The 15,133-nt window shown below is 40.3% G+C and overlaps 1 protein-coding gene across 4 annotated transcripts in view; it reads right to left on the minus strand.

Moving 5' to 3' along the window:
* Positions 1–8,210: 8,210 nt before the first annotated feature.
* tnnc1a (troponin C type 1a (slow)) overlaps positions 8,211–15,133 on the minus strand; it is a 21,599-nt gene continuing 14,676 nt past the window's right edge. For 2 of the 4 annotated variants that reach the window (XM_008414116.2, XM_008414115.2), the window contains 5 exons: positions 11,073–11,103; positions 10,764–10,910; positions 10,160–10,274; positions 9,530–9,666; positions 8,211–8,821 (listed from right to left, as the gene is read on the minus strand). In XM_008414116.2, coding sequence (XP_008412338.1) covers positions 8,790–8,821; positions 9,530–9,666; positions 10,160–10,274; positions 10,764–10,910; positions 11,073–11,103 — 462 coding nt within the window. In that variant the 3' untranslated portion in view covers positions 8,211–8,789. The other 2 variants (XM_017305786.1, XM_008414120.2) reach the window with 2 other exon arrangements.

Raw genomic sequence — 15,133 nt, forward strand, 5'->3', positions numbered from 1 at the left:
AGATCTGAGCCTCTATTGCTCTGGTGTTTAGGGCCTGTTCCTGGGCGGCCAGGATGAGAGCCTCTGTGCTGTCCTTGAGTCCAGCTTTCTCGAGCCATTGGTAGGATTTCCTGATATCAGCCACTTCGGTTATTTGTCGGTGGTTCATCCCATGTAGGGGCTTGTCCTCCCCTGATGGTACCTCCAGCACCTCGTCCTCTGTTCCCCATTGTCTGAGACATTCGCTGAGCACATCATCTGTTGAGGCTTTGACCTTGATATATTTATGGATCTTGGATGTTTCATCTTGGATAGTAGCTCTCACACTCACTAGTCCTCTGTCTCCTTCCTTACAACTCGTGTACAGTCTCAGGGTGCTGGATTTGGGGTGGAATCCTCTGTGCATGGTTAGTAACTTCCGAGTCTTAACATCCGTGGCCTTTGTCTCTTTATCTTTATCTTTATCTAAAACATTCAAGTGATAAAAGAACAAAAAAAAAAATCTATATATATATCTAAAGCCAGACATTTGTCTGACTTTAGATAGTCAGTCAAATGTTAATGTGGTAGGAAGGTAGCCTGGAAAAACCTTAAATACAATTTTGAAATAATGTCATTTAAATTACCTACTAAGTTCGAAATTAATTTACCTCCTCAAGAAATTATGAATTAATAAGTCACTTATTTTACACACTGACATGTTTCTTTGAAAGAACTTTAAAAAATACTCTTATTTGTTACAGCTAATTTTATTAGGTTTGCTCAAGCTATAATTCTGAAATCATTATTATAGCTTGAGCAAAACCAGTAAAATTAGCTGTAGGTTCAAAGAAACATTTTTTGTTAATAGGAGTGGCCATCTTTCTAAAAATAATTTCAAGAGCACATCAATGACTCATCCAGGAAGTCACAAAAACGCAAGCTATGCTCGAACTATGAGTATGTCTTGTCTCGGTTGCCTTCGTTCTGGTGAGTGTTTGGGATCCAACGATAAGAAAGAGGCTTTGTAAAAGTGGCATTCATAAGGAGAGCTAAAAAAAAAAAGGAAAACTGCATCCCATAATTGCCATAAAACATCTTAATGAGCTCCAAGACTTTTTGTAAAACATTCAGTGGACTGATAAGGCAAAAGCGAAACTTCTTGAAAAGGGTGTGGCCTGTTACATCTTACAAGAAAATAACATTTCAGAAAAGCAATGTCATACTTGAAGTCAAACATGGTGGTGGCAGAATGACTTTTCATTTTAGAGTCATCAGTTGAAATTCAACCCGAAGAATACAGTACCAGAATAGTCTAGTCAAAGTCTGGACTAGAAGCTAGTGTGGGGTGACTTTTAGCATGCCATTCATGCTCAAAGACTCTCCCAAACTCTCCCCCACAACAATGTAAAAGACTTGTTGCCTTCTTGATGGCAGTTGTTGTTGCCAAGGTTGGTACACCCAGATATGATTTGAAGGCAATTACTTTTCACATAAGGACATTCTGATTTAAATATATATTTTTTCTTTTATAAATAAAGTCCTATTGTCAAAACCGGATTTTGCATTTAGTCAGATTGTCTTTGCCTGACAATAAAAGTCATTAAACCTTAACGTGTGTGACGAAAAAGCAAAAATTGAAGACCTCACAGAAGGAACACTTTTTCTTAGTACTGTGTAGTGTATTTACAAAAGCAGTGATATAAAATCGTCATTGTCTTCATAAACCTTTATGGAAATCCTAGAAATAGTCTTTAGTCGGGCCTTCTAGTGGGATGAGTGACTGCGGTGGAACGGTATGCGTGAACATGCCAAGGATTTCATCTCCCATTTTACGGGGATTGCCAGTCCTTTCCCAGAACTCTTGAATTACATTTTACATATTTGCTTCCTACTTCCCCATGTACATAAGGCAATAAGCCTCTGTAAAAAAAAAAAAAAAAAAAAAGTCAGACCGGCTCTCTTACGTACATATAGATGAGTGAGTCATTTAGACATCCAGTGAGGCCTGACTGTTTGTGTTCTCACTCTATGTGAAAAGACCAAGTTAACTGCGAGTTATTTCAGTCTAATCCTCATGTTTGCTGCGTTGTCATGAAGAAGGATATCTGCTGGACCTTTAAGCCAACTAACAGGAAGTTTCTTATCGCCCCTACAACCTCCGACAGATAAACTATCTGTTTAAAACAGAGCTCTTGTGACTCCTCGGCCCTCTCTGAAAGACATGTATGTTCTCCCAGGCACCAGAGTGAGTGTGAGTTTTGGCAACCCAAATAGTGGGTCATGTGTAAAGCAGAGCCACATGGCACATCCTTGTGGCAGACTGAGGCAGCCATCTGTTAGCACCAGAAGTCTCTAGTTTCGTGGCCAATTTCACCATGCGGCGAAGTACGGTAGAGTGCTCCGGCCAAGCACAAAGTGATGTTTGTTTGCAGTTTAATCTTTGGCTAAGTAAATGAAAAGGGAACCTTCTTTGTGTCCTCTGAGGCCCAACACAAATTAAAGGTCATCTGTCTGTCATGTGGTCACATTAAAACAAAAAAAAATTATAGAGGAGGAGGCGCTGCTGGGAACTGCCTTACTGTCTGGTATGCCATTCACACATGGCCATATGCTGCTTCCTGTCAGAAACCTTTCAGTAAGTTAAACAGAATGAAAAATACTTTGAATTGGCCTGAGACGTTTATATTACACAACGAAAAAAAAAGTTAAACCTTTTTACGTTTTCTGTCAAACCGTGATGGATTTTGTTGGGATTTAAAGCAATGAACCAACATAAAACAACCAAACTGTGATATGGAAAGGAATGTTTTTCTTATAAACATCTGAAATTGTCATGATGAGTGTGGTGATGTGATGAGTGTGGTGATGATGGACCCAAATACAGTAGACAGAAGCGCTGAGTAGATTTTGTAGTTTTAATACAAAAAAATAAAAAAAAAACTGAAAAGAAACCTCAAGGAGCCAGAGCTGAACGAAAAATACGAAGACAGGGGAAAAGATGGCAGGATACTGATGGGAAATTAATGGGGGGAACCATTGAGGAGTGAGAGCAGGAGAAGTGTTTAAATACTGTGAGGACAAATGCTGGACGAAAAGACCAGAGCGAACGGCTTGCAGGTGTGAGGGGAGAGAGCAGAAGGCAGACTGAGGGGAGAGGGGCAGCGAGGGGCAAAGGAGAGCAATAAAGGAAACTGAGAAAATGAATCTAAGAGTCACTATGAAAACTTGAACTAAGGGAAAACAGAAACAAGGCTGACCTAATGAAAGAAAGAGACTAAGGAACACAGAATAATAATGAAACTAATCAATAAATGAAAACCCCAAAACAACTCAGGATCTGACTGAAATGTACGGTTTGTATTCAGGCCTATTTAGTCTGATAGATCTAAATTAGATCCAGAACAAGTGACTGCCCTAAAAAGATACCAGTGACTAAGTTGGTTCATTAGAGAACTTTAAAGAGAAAACACAATGAAAAGCAAGGACACAGCAGACAGGTTGGGGACAGGATGAAGTTACAAAACAATATCCCAAGCTTTCAGCATCTCATCTAGATGTTCACTTCTCAGTCTTTTGCCACTTCTGCAAGAGTATGTGGAAAATGTGTTGCGCAACTACACACCTACTAAGACTGGGCATCTAAACTGACACACTGCACGAAAACATTTAATCACAGAAGCAGCCACTAGAGAAGCAGCCACTGGAAGGAGAACTAGTGGAAGTGCATCCACTATACTCACCCTAATGGCAGACAGAAACTGAAGGAAAGATACAAAAAATCCCATTTGCAGTTTTCCTCAAGCCCTGTAGGGGAAGATGTTCTGATCATTTGAAACACGTGAAGCTTTATGTGTGGTAGAAAAGATTGCATATCATTTTTGAACAATCCGTCCCCTCTGAAACACGATGGTGAAACATGATGGTGACAGCATCATGATATGAGGATGTTCTAGGGTGTTTCAGAAGAAACAGGGAAGCTGCAAACGACATGAGACCGATGTGGATGTTCATCATTTAAGCACGAACATCAAACCCCAGACATACAACCTGAACAACAATCAAATGTTTTATACACATAAATGTCCACACATGAGAATGGCCCGGTCAAGTACTATTCAAATAATGGCATTAAAAATGTGAGCAAAGATTTCAGCACAGACATGGACCAAAAGAATTGCAGCTGTAAATGCAAATCAGTTCATTAAGAATTGATTCAGTAGGGATTGGAGTTTTACAAGATAAAATTTACGGTACAGTGAGAACAGCACTGCAGTGATTGACTGAATGTTCCAAGAAGTTTAATCAATGTTTTTTTGTTTTCGTTCTTTTTTTTTCTGCCTTCAGTTGTCTTGATCTCTGGTGGAATAATTTTAGGCCACAAGAAACAGACACTCTGTTAAACATCACATTTAGCTCTTTTACATATCTTTATATCTGGCAAAGTTGTAAAAAAAAAACCCACTTCAAATAAATATTTTATCATCTACCACATGAAAAATGAAGGCTTGCAAAAAAAAAAAAAAAAACTGGGTGTTTTTTTTACACACAGACACACATTCTTCAAAATAGGAAGGACAAGAAAACATGCCATTTTAGTAAAGCAGATATGTGTTTATTGTCTTAGACCTAAATGAGTAAGAAGGAAATAGTGGCATTAATATGGTAATTTATCACAGTGATATACAGCAGCATTTATTATAAGACTGTCCAACACTTCTGGGAATGACGCTTCAAAATCCGTCGATGGTTCTTTAAGTTCAAGGTACAGAAAGACGACGTTGTTTTAGTTTCTGTTCCAAAAAAAGTTTAAACTTTACATCAGTCTTAAAAGGTCAGTATTTTCACTTTTCACATTGCTGCGTGTTCTTCCTCTATCATTTCATATGCACAACTTCAAGTTTCCCTTTAAATGCTGGTAAAAATAGATAAACCCTCTGGAGCTGCATTAAAAGAAAACAATTACTGTTATTCATGGGAATCAATGAATAGCTTTCAGTGGAATTTGGGATTTCTGTGTATTGTGGTCTTACTTCTCTATGGGCTATTATGGCGGGGCAGTCCAGAGACAGTACTTCAGTGTTTTCAGCACCAGAAGTGGGATGGAACGTCATGATACAATATTCTGTCTGTTCCAGCTTGATCCGCAGTGCTTCCACTCTTTCTCAGTCAGAAGTGTTCCACTTCCTCATTGTGTATTTATGGCAAGAAAAACAACCTACATTTGGTTCTACTTAGGCAGACAACCATCCAAACCACGCATTTATGTAAATTACATAAGAAGCCCTAACTTTTTGTTACTCACAGTCTGAACATAATTAATTCTGTTTGGTGGAATTATGACTCTTTCCTTGTTACAGAACTGGTGGAACTGGTTCAGAGTTTAAGCCACTTTTGCTTAGAGACAGCTTTTCTGCTCTTATCGTCAAGTGACAATAATCACAACAGCAGAGCTGGGTACAGGGCAAGGCGAGTGACCTTAAGTCTTCTATCCTTTTGTCTCCATTAGTTTTTGGGCAAGAGGCAGGCCAGGGTACATCATGAAAAGATCAGCAGTTTATTACGAGGCAATACAGAGATAGGACAAACATCCGTGCACACACATTCATCCCTAAGAGGAATTTAGAGTAACCAATCAGGACTTGTTTCATTGTGGATAATGAAGTTCTCATTCCAGCTTCGGGCGCCATCTTTGCGAGGCCTTTTGCTTTCGTTCTGGCACATTCGTCTTTAGAAAACAGAGTCTTTATTATTCTTGAATCGCCACGTCACGGCTGTTTATGCGTGGACAGTTTGAACGGATAGATGTGGCATCTTTAAGAATCTGGTTATTGTAACCAAGGATTATCAATTAGATTTTTTTAAATGTATTTTTTATTTTTATCTTCCTATGATGTCATACAAGGAAGTAATGCGTCGTATCCTTGTAAACACGTGTGCCTGGGTGAAAAAAAAAATCTGTCAATATTCTACTGTCTTGGAAAACAGTATTTGTTTAAAAAAAAGACAATGTTTCAAATGTATCACAAACTGAATATCTTAGACGTAGTCCGAACAACACTTTTCTTCTGTCACTGTTTACTGTATACGAAAAATAAAATCTCCATAAATAGACTTCTAATTAAAATCAAACAGGAAATTTTGGAGCCTATTTTTTATATTTAACTCCATGTGGAAGGTTGATAAAGAAGAGACTTTTTCTTTCTTTCCGGGTCCAATGCTGAGTGATGTAAAGCAGAAATAAACAGGAATCCTCTAAACCAAAGAGTCTACCACCTTCGGCTGAGAGATCTGCATGTGTGGGCGTCTGAAAGTCGTCGGCGCCTTCTAAATTCAGTGTCATGTGGGGGGTATTCCTCCCTCTTCCGGGGATTTTACACATCAATAAATCATAGGGAATCGGGTGGGGAAAAGGTTGTGAAACACCCTGCTACTGGCATGGCTTAGCAACACACTTTTACTGGATCCAGTGGTTTGAATAAATCATTTATGAAAACCGGTTCAGCAATCTTACTCTTACTATAAAAAGTTATACATCTGCTTGACTCACTCCCTGTCAATGGGTTATACCATTTAGCAGAATTAAGCTGAATGAGGTTATATAATGCTGGTGGCTTACTGCAGCCTGCGTTGTGCACATCCTCTTTCTTTTAGGGCAAGTGCTACAATTTCAGAGGTGCCTCATATCTGCAGTGTGTTATTAACAGCAGGCATGAGTCACCAAGTGGGTCTTACGTAACCGGTTCACTTCTCCACCCAACTTGCAGCTATAGTGCACCACACCCCAAATTCATTCACACTCTACTCTGCCGCTGCCCAGCCTCTCATTGATGGTGCTGAGTGTGTGGCTCATCCTGTTCCTGTCTGCAGAGCCTATAATGAACTCAGCCACCAGGGTGGTTTAATCTGAGTGAGGATATCGAGTACATCAGCTTCCTTTTAGGACATTTTGTGCCTTATCTTACTCTTTGGTTTAGTAAAAAAAAATGCATTACTGATAGTAATGTAAATGAGTCACAGTGTTCAAGAAAAAAATCCCATCAGTGGGGTTGTAGTTCAGTGCAGGTTTATGTTTTTTGATCCCCTGAAGCCTCCAAACCAACACCTTCAGGGAAGCAGGAAAACAAAAAGAGAGATAGGAGGATCTTTCTGATGTTGTCATCAGTCAGTCCACTGACGTCAGCTGCTCACACACAGTTATTTCCTGTCTGAAATATAAAAATCCTTAAGAAGGTGCTTTTTTACAATAGAGAGAAAAAAAGGCAAATAAGAGACCAACAAAATAAAATGAAGTCACGTCATTGGGAATTGTTAAATGATTTTGAATAAGAATTTCTTGATAAAAATTTTATAATGTTCAAATGCTTTCCTTTTTCTCCAGCTGTTTATTGCACAGGCAATTACTTGTGCCACTTATAATAGATGGGTTGATAGTTTCATTTTCAAGCCAACTGGAATTATTCTTGTGTTAAATCAATTTGGTGTTATTCATTTATTTATATTTGGAGAACTGTAATTGTGCAAAGAAATCTGTTTTCTTCTGCTTACTGGAATACAAGAAAAAAAAAACAACAACAACAAAACCACATGGGTCTATGTTGTCCTGCTGACATCAAGTGGACGTTATTATAACTGCATGGCTGGGTGTCTGATTTTGTATAGAGTGAGTCAGATCGATGGCTTACACAACACAGTTAGCAGTATGTTACAAGAATGTTTTAGTTTTTCATTAAAAATAATTTTGCAAACACCCCCAAGTGTGCCACTTAAGAAAAGCCTAGAAAAAAAGCCTAGAAAAAAAAGTATATATTTTTTTTACGAAACAAGTAAAAGTCTCGCAGACATTAAGATTCATCACTTTGTTCTGACTGTTCAGATACTTTAGACGTGCTAACATTTCTGCCTAACTTAAAGCTGTGCTAATAGCAGCCTTGTTATCTCTCTGTAGTCAACAGATTTCTTTTTAAGGACAAAGGAATCTGACTGTCAACTGGTGGCGCTGATCCTCTGACATGGGCACTAACATGATTAGACATAAATAGTTCCTGTGTCAACAGGCTGTGTAACTGGATACAACCATGAGAATATTTCACATGCTCAAAGACAAGATCCAATACAGAGTAGAAATTACACAGATGAACCAAAAGGAAGCAGAAGGATTTTAATTTCTAGAAAGAAAAAAAAGTTGAATGCCAGTGATAAGAAATGAGAAATGTTAGATCAGACAAAATCACTGCACTGACAGAGGAGTCTTATTGTTGATCGGATTTTGTTTATTACATGAGTGCACCTTACAAGTGCAACAGACAGTCAAACCTGAAACACCTGGACAGAATGAAATATCCTGATGGGACTTTAGACACAGAGAAACTGTACATCATGACATGCACACTCACTGGATCTGGCGCATTTCCTGGATAAAATGATTTATTCCAACACCAGTTTATTTTGCGTTTATTTACATCTTCAGCATCTTATTAGGAACTGGACTGCAGGCTTTGAAAAAATTATATTTACCTGGAAACATAATACAAAAACCCAACATAAATCAGCTGTAGGGGAAATAATATTTGGTCTCAGCAAACATTTTAAGTGATCTAGACACGTTTACACTCATTCAATGTACTGAAAGTCAAAAATTGTGTCTTCAACAATGGAAGATATGATAAAAAATACAAAAGACAAAAAAAAAGAAAAAAGAAAAAATCAGATACAGTGTTTGCAATGCTGACCCGTTGTTTTCCATCAACTGCAGCCAAATCCAGTTTTCCACAGATGACTGTGGAGTCACAGTGACACTCAAAATAACTTTTATCCTCTCCAGTTCAGGGTTACTCCACTCCTTTCATGAACTCCAAGAATTCTGTAAAATAAGAAAGCCATGTTCATAAAGCCACTTAACTTCTGCCAAACTGGTATGAAACAGCTAATCAGAAAAAGATATTTTATAAATCAATGTCCATAAACAAGATAGTTCAAGGGCAATGAAGAAATTGTTTTACCGTGTCTTGTTTTAAGGGGGTATGGTTTTAAGATGTTAATAAACTGATTTAGTTGTGTATTTTATCCAGATGGTAACACACAGCTCCAAATTCATAACAGCATTCAGATTTCAAGCCTCTTTGATTTGACTGCTCTTCTCCAACCATATATTCTGAATATGTTTTGCATGAAGTTAAAGAAATTTCTGACTAGTTCACTCCCAGATATCCTGAGTGACTATAACCAAGAGATGACACAGAGATATAAAATGGTACATCTCCAGGATGGATAGATATTGCAGGAGATCTTCTAGTTCTCCATAATTAAAGCTAAAGAGACCATGTAATGTTGAATTAATGCGGCCTGAAAATGAAGCCTTGAAAAACTCCACATATGGTCTTTGCTCATTTAGATGTATAATTGCCAATTAACACAACGTAGAACCGGTCTGCTAAGCAGGATCTGAACCAAACACAACACGAGACAATTACAGGACACATTATTGCTGTCAAGACAACGACTTTTAGAAACCTTTAGAGGCTTTTCTGTCGTTGCGCTTCTTTGTTTTCAGGAGTTCAAACCCCCTTACCATCATAGTCAATTTTGCCATCGTTGTTCTTGTCCCCGTCTTTCATCAGCTCTTCAATATCGTCCTCAGTGATCGCTTCTCCTGTGGACTCCAGCATCATTTTCAGCTCATCCAGGTCGATGTAACCGTCTGCATTTCTGCGCAGTCAAAGCAGTGCAACTTGTGTTGTGCTCTCATAAATTTCACACAGAGCTTCAAGGGCGGCATTAGAGGAAAGTCATGTGAAAATTCATATCTTGGGCTTTAAAAATTTCTGCGAAACCATGATGGGAGTTAGGAATGGGGAGTTTGTTCTTTGATGCTCAGACGAGGTGTCTGGCATACATGCTAGGGGGTGTTAGGAATACTCAGAACTGTCAAAAACGATTAAGGAGCGAACTACATGCAGTTCTCTGCAGAGCTTCTTGGCATTTTGTCAGAGCTCATTATTTGCACATGGGGAGCATACTTTGCTGGAACCACACTAAAGTGCAATTTAATAACTAGGCTGCGGTGGTTCTGAGATGAAAGCATCCACTTGTTAAATATAATTTGACTCGTCTGTTTGTCAGATAACCCAAAGATGAGGTAACTGCTTTTACGGGATTAACATTTCATTGATAGTAGTCGGGTTTAAGAATGAAAACATACTTGTCAAACATCCTGAAGAGCTCAGCGAGCTCTTCTTCTGTCTTCCCTTTGCTGTCGTCCTTCATGCATCTCACCATCATGACCAGGAACTCATCAAAGTCCACTGTGCCGCTCCCTGCACACACACACATTTCAAAGCACCTTTTCAGAGCGGAATTTCAGATCATTTAAACAATGCAAAAATGACTTAATGTGCAATACTTTTTTTATTTGAGATTATTCATATTTCTGACACAAGAAGATACCCGTAGTTCACAATGACGAGCAGAAATTGTTGGGACATTTAAATGTCATTCTTATTCTTTATCTGAGAGCATGCCAAAAATGTACATCACATACTAAACCTTCCTGAGGTAAATCCAAAACGTTATTTTCTGTCTTTGATCATCACATCACATGGAAAATTCAAAACGACTTGTGCATCATTTGATACACATTTCCCCTTTAATCCAGTCTGACACATCCTTATGTCTTTACGACCGCTGACTTTCATTTGACATTAAGCATTGAGGGTCTGACTGATGCTCCGTAGGCACAAGTTAGACCAGGTCGCTGAACTATGGGCAAGAAGAGGTCAACCATTCAGTTTCCTGTTTCAATTTACCATCTTCATCCACCTCGTCTATCATCTCCTGCAGCTCCTCTGGCGTGGGGTTCTGACCTAGCATCCTCATGACCTTCCCCAGCTCCTTGGTGCTGATGCAGCCATCCTCTGCGTCTTGCACAAAGATGTCGAAGGCGGCCTTGAACTCTGCAACATCCAACAGTACAGGAAAAAAAAAGATTTAAAAGATATATGTGGCTGCATCAGATGCATCTAACCATCCATCTTACTCTGCTTTTCTTTAACAAGCAGGAACGTGACGTGAAAATGTTCCCATAAAATTCATAAAATAAAATAAAAATTGCGCACCATTTTTCTGTTCATCTGTCAGCTGTTCAACCTGTAAAAGATGAAACGATTAAAATAATGAACCATTTACACAACTTGAACAAAATCTGAGAGGTCTTCCCCTTTCTGCACTGTCTCATGTTAACAATTTAATTTCACTGTGAAAGTTTTTACTTCTGGTATCTCGACCTGAAATCTTCAACAAATGTCACTTTATTTTACTCATGCTTGTTTTGATAACTTTTCAGTCAGAAGTGGTATCCCTCTGACTTACCCGCCACCGGTTAAACCAACGATGTGCCAAGAAATTAGATGGCCATTGAATGATGACACGTCCAATCAGCTCTGATCGACGCTAACAATGCTAAACTAAAAGTTGGATCTTCTTTCCAGTCAAAAACTTTAGATTGGAAATATGCTGAAAAATCTTTCATTGATGCGTCTGCAATTAAAATACATAATGTATGTTTCATGTGCGGCACCCACAATGATGGGGAGCTAAAAATAAACAACATAATCGGGAACCACAGATAAAGGAACCCGACACAGAGTGCGTTAAATTAGCATAGCACTGGCTACCACCCATAACAATGGGGCAGTAATCCTGCAAAAGCTACAGCGAAAGAGGGAGACAGCTGCTTGCATAAGAGTAATCATCTGTCATCTACAGTAAATTAAACAGCCATACATTCAGATGCTCTCTTGTAAACAAACACAGTCCCTCAAGTGATGATATATGAAACGATGTATCCAAACAAACATGTTATGTACATTCCTGGGAGCCTTTCCTGTCTTAGATGTCCTGCTCAGCTGGGATGTGAGGGAACAGGACGACCGGGTCCACTGTCCAGCAGGACGCAACAGCACAGCTTTCAGGATCACAGATAATGCTGGAATCCAGTGGAGGAGGAGTTTATCTAAACCTGAAGGCCCTCCATGGGACCAGAGCACTACAGGAGCAGAATCGTTTGAGCAACTTGCCAAAATTAGCCCTGGGAGGCAGGACTGGTCCATTTGAAGTCAAGAATGAAGCAGCAGTGATGACCTGGGACATGTCCGCTCACTGACCCCAATAAATGGCTCCCACCTCTTCTAATATGGTTAAAGATCCACTAAAATGTTTGATACCAGCTGGTGATGGAAGGGACACGTTGAACAGACGCTGGCAGGACTCAAATACCAGCAGTTAGTCAAAAAGATATGGGACTTTTCCCAGCTCATTAAACAATCACAAAACTCTCCAAGCCTTCTACAGAATACACCAAATTCTCTCTACAAATCAATGGTAAGAGTGGTGATGTGCAAACAAAATCCTTCTCCTCCCAGATTAGCGCTCACTGAGTTTTGGGGACTATCCAGCAAAATCAAAGCGCCTCATCAGAAGGAGCTGACTGTACACACAGCGTAAAGCATATGAGCTGAGTGAGAGAACATACCGCTGCTTTGTAGATGTCATTCATGCTGGCGGCTGGTCTGTTGCCGGTCCTGACAGTGTCCTGGCACAAAGGACTGAGAAAGAGTCCAGCTTAGGGGAGGACTCCGATCTCATCCTGGGAGGGTTTTATACCCCAAGCCTGGCACTGTCTGTCCCTCCCTAGGCAAAGCAACCTCCCCTCTGATAGAGCCTCGAACATGTGTGTACACAAATGTGTACCGATGTGTGTGTGTGTGTGCGTGCATCATTGGCCCAATCTGTCACAATCACCGAGCTCAGATAAAAATGCAGCAGCTCTTAGGGGGCACACTATGGAATGAGTTTGAGGAGTGGAGAGAGGCCATGCATGGGGAGCTCTAATCTCCAGGGAGAAGGGCTAGAGACACTCAACATTCCTCCAGACCTGAGTGAGTTCGAAAGAATTTGTGACTGTGGGTGCATGCAGAAGTTTTCAGACGGTGACAGGAGGCGAGCAGAGCTCTGTGATGTCACACCAAAATAATGGTACCAATGCTGGCCTTCAAAGAACCTACAATTTCATGATCGTGGTAAAATAAACAAAGCAGGAGGATCTATTGGTAAACACTTTCGAATCAAGTTTTGCCGCTGCGACATATTGAGATCAAAGCTACATGCGCAAAGCACTGTTGAATGCCTTTTTATCGGATTTCTCACTACAGAGTGCAACAGCTTTTTTATTTTGACTGATGATCTCACGTGTTCAGCAAGCGCCCTTCGACAGATGGCACAATCCATGGGGAAAATTATGTTGAGCTGTTTAGATATGTAAGGCATTCCCAGGCCATGAGATTCCCCCCTCCGTGCTTCTAATTTGAGGTTTTCTTCCAGACAACTCTAACATCAACTAAATGTCTCAGGTTCAAAAAGGCAAACCTCCTTTAAAGACCACTGTTATAATCTTGTGCTCCTGATGTGATTTTAGCTATTTTACATTCATGGAACTAAATGTGGGAGTGTTCCTAATTTATTCCTCACCAGAAAGTTGTATTATTTATTTATTTTTTATTTTTTTTTTAGTCTTACTTGCTTGATTATTTGTACTTGAAATTTTCTCAGTTTTTAAAATGAATCATTAGAACCCATATGTCCGCATATGTTAGGAAAGCAGGCTGTTATATTTTTCACATGGCTGTAAGCGCTGGAGATTTGAAAAACAAATCATGTGCAACACGGGTATACTCAGCAGAGGGCGCTGCTCGCTACATAGAAACTACATTGAATAGTTGCACAAGGCTGCCTCCCGGATATCCAATTTATCAATTGCGGGGTAGGTGAGAAATCTGGGTCAAACAAACCAAACACTTGCAGAGACATTTAAATGAAATTGCATTCACTGCAAGGTTCTGCTACCACTTTCTTCTTTTTTTTTTTCTAAACCCCTTCTGAAATAAGGCCATCTCAATCACTTGACTGTGATTCTTTTTCACGTTCACGCACGTGCTTTAAAAAAAAAAAAAAGCTTTCTCACACACACGCACGCACGCACACACACAGAGCATGCTGTGGCAGGCATTTTAAGTGACGAGTGATCATGCTGGTTTATAATGGGATGCTAATGGGGACTGGCACAGCTTACAAGCATCATACAGCCACTCAGAAGAAGAGAGATGGAGCTCCCACTGAACAACATACATGTCCTACTCGTGCACAGAGAGGAGCAGGTCTTGTGACAAAGACCCCCGCATCAGTGCGTGTCAGTCACGGGCACAAGTTCCTGCCTGCATGGGAAAGAAAAAGAAAAAAAAAGAAAAGAAAGAAAAGCAGTGAGGTGGTGAGCGGAGGGGAGGGGAGGGGAGAGCTTGCGGGGATCTGAAACTATTTGTGCCATTTGTCATGATTTCACACTCAGGACACACTGCACTGCGCTGCACGCTGCTGTTTGAATGCAGACAAGTGAATCGTCATCAGTGGCTTCGAATCAATCAGCTGAAAGTCAAAGCATGCTGATGAGTCCACACGGTCCGCCAGACAGATTCATTCTTTTTTTTTTTTTTTTTCTTTGGAGATATGAGCGATGTCTGGTGGGTGCCAAGACTGACAAGCGGCTTCTCTTGGTGAGGAGGGGAGGCGGGCACCGGATTCCTAATGTAAAGCGTTGGTGAGCCCGCTCTGCACATTGTATGCACCCAAACACACACACACGCACGCACACACACATGACGTCGAGCCCGAAGACTGGCACGCAGATCAAAGAAAGCATATGGAGTGCTGTTTCATTGGAGCCCTTCACCAATTTCCTCTTACATGGGGAAAGGCTGACGAAAGAGCCAGCCATCTCCTCCACACGGCGCAATCAGACCGCGCATCTCAAATCCACAATTCACCGCACACCGCTTTTTGAGGGGTTGCCATAGAAACTCTGCCGGGTAGTAGCGGGCAGAAAATGAGAGGAGATGAACGGGGCTATTTCCCCCTCCACCGCCCTCCCTGCTTCGCTGCCACCACATTTTGTCCTCAGAGTGACTATATTATTCTCCATTCTTCGCCTCCTATTTGCGTACGTCCGCGCTGCGAAGCATGCACGTGGGGTGTGATTCAAACAAATCTGGACAACTATCACATATAGATTAGCTGGTGTTGTTCCTGTCTGCTATTTGTTTCTAGTGGATTATTATTTTTTTTTTTG

This window comes from Poecilia reticulata, linkage group LG7 (genome assembly GCF_000633615.1).
Source record: "Poecilia reticulata strain Guanapo linkage group LG7, Guppy_female_1.0+MT, whole genome shotgun sequence".
NCBI lineage: Eukaryota > Metazoa > Chordata > Actinopteri > Cyprinodontiformes > Poeciliidae > Poecilia > Poecilia reticulata.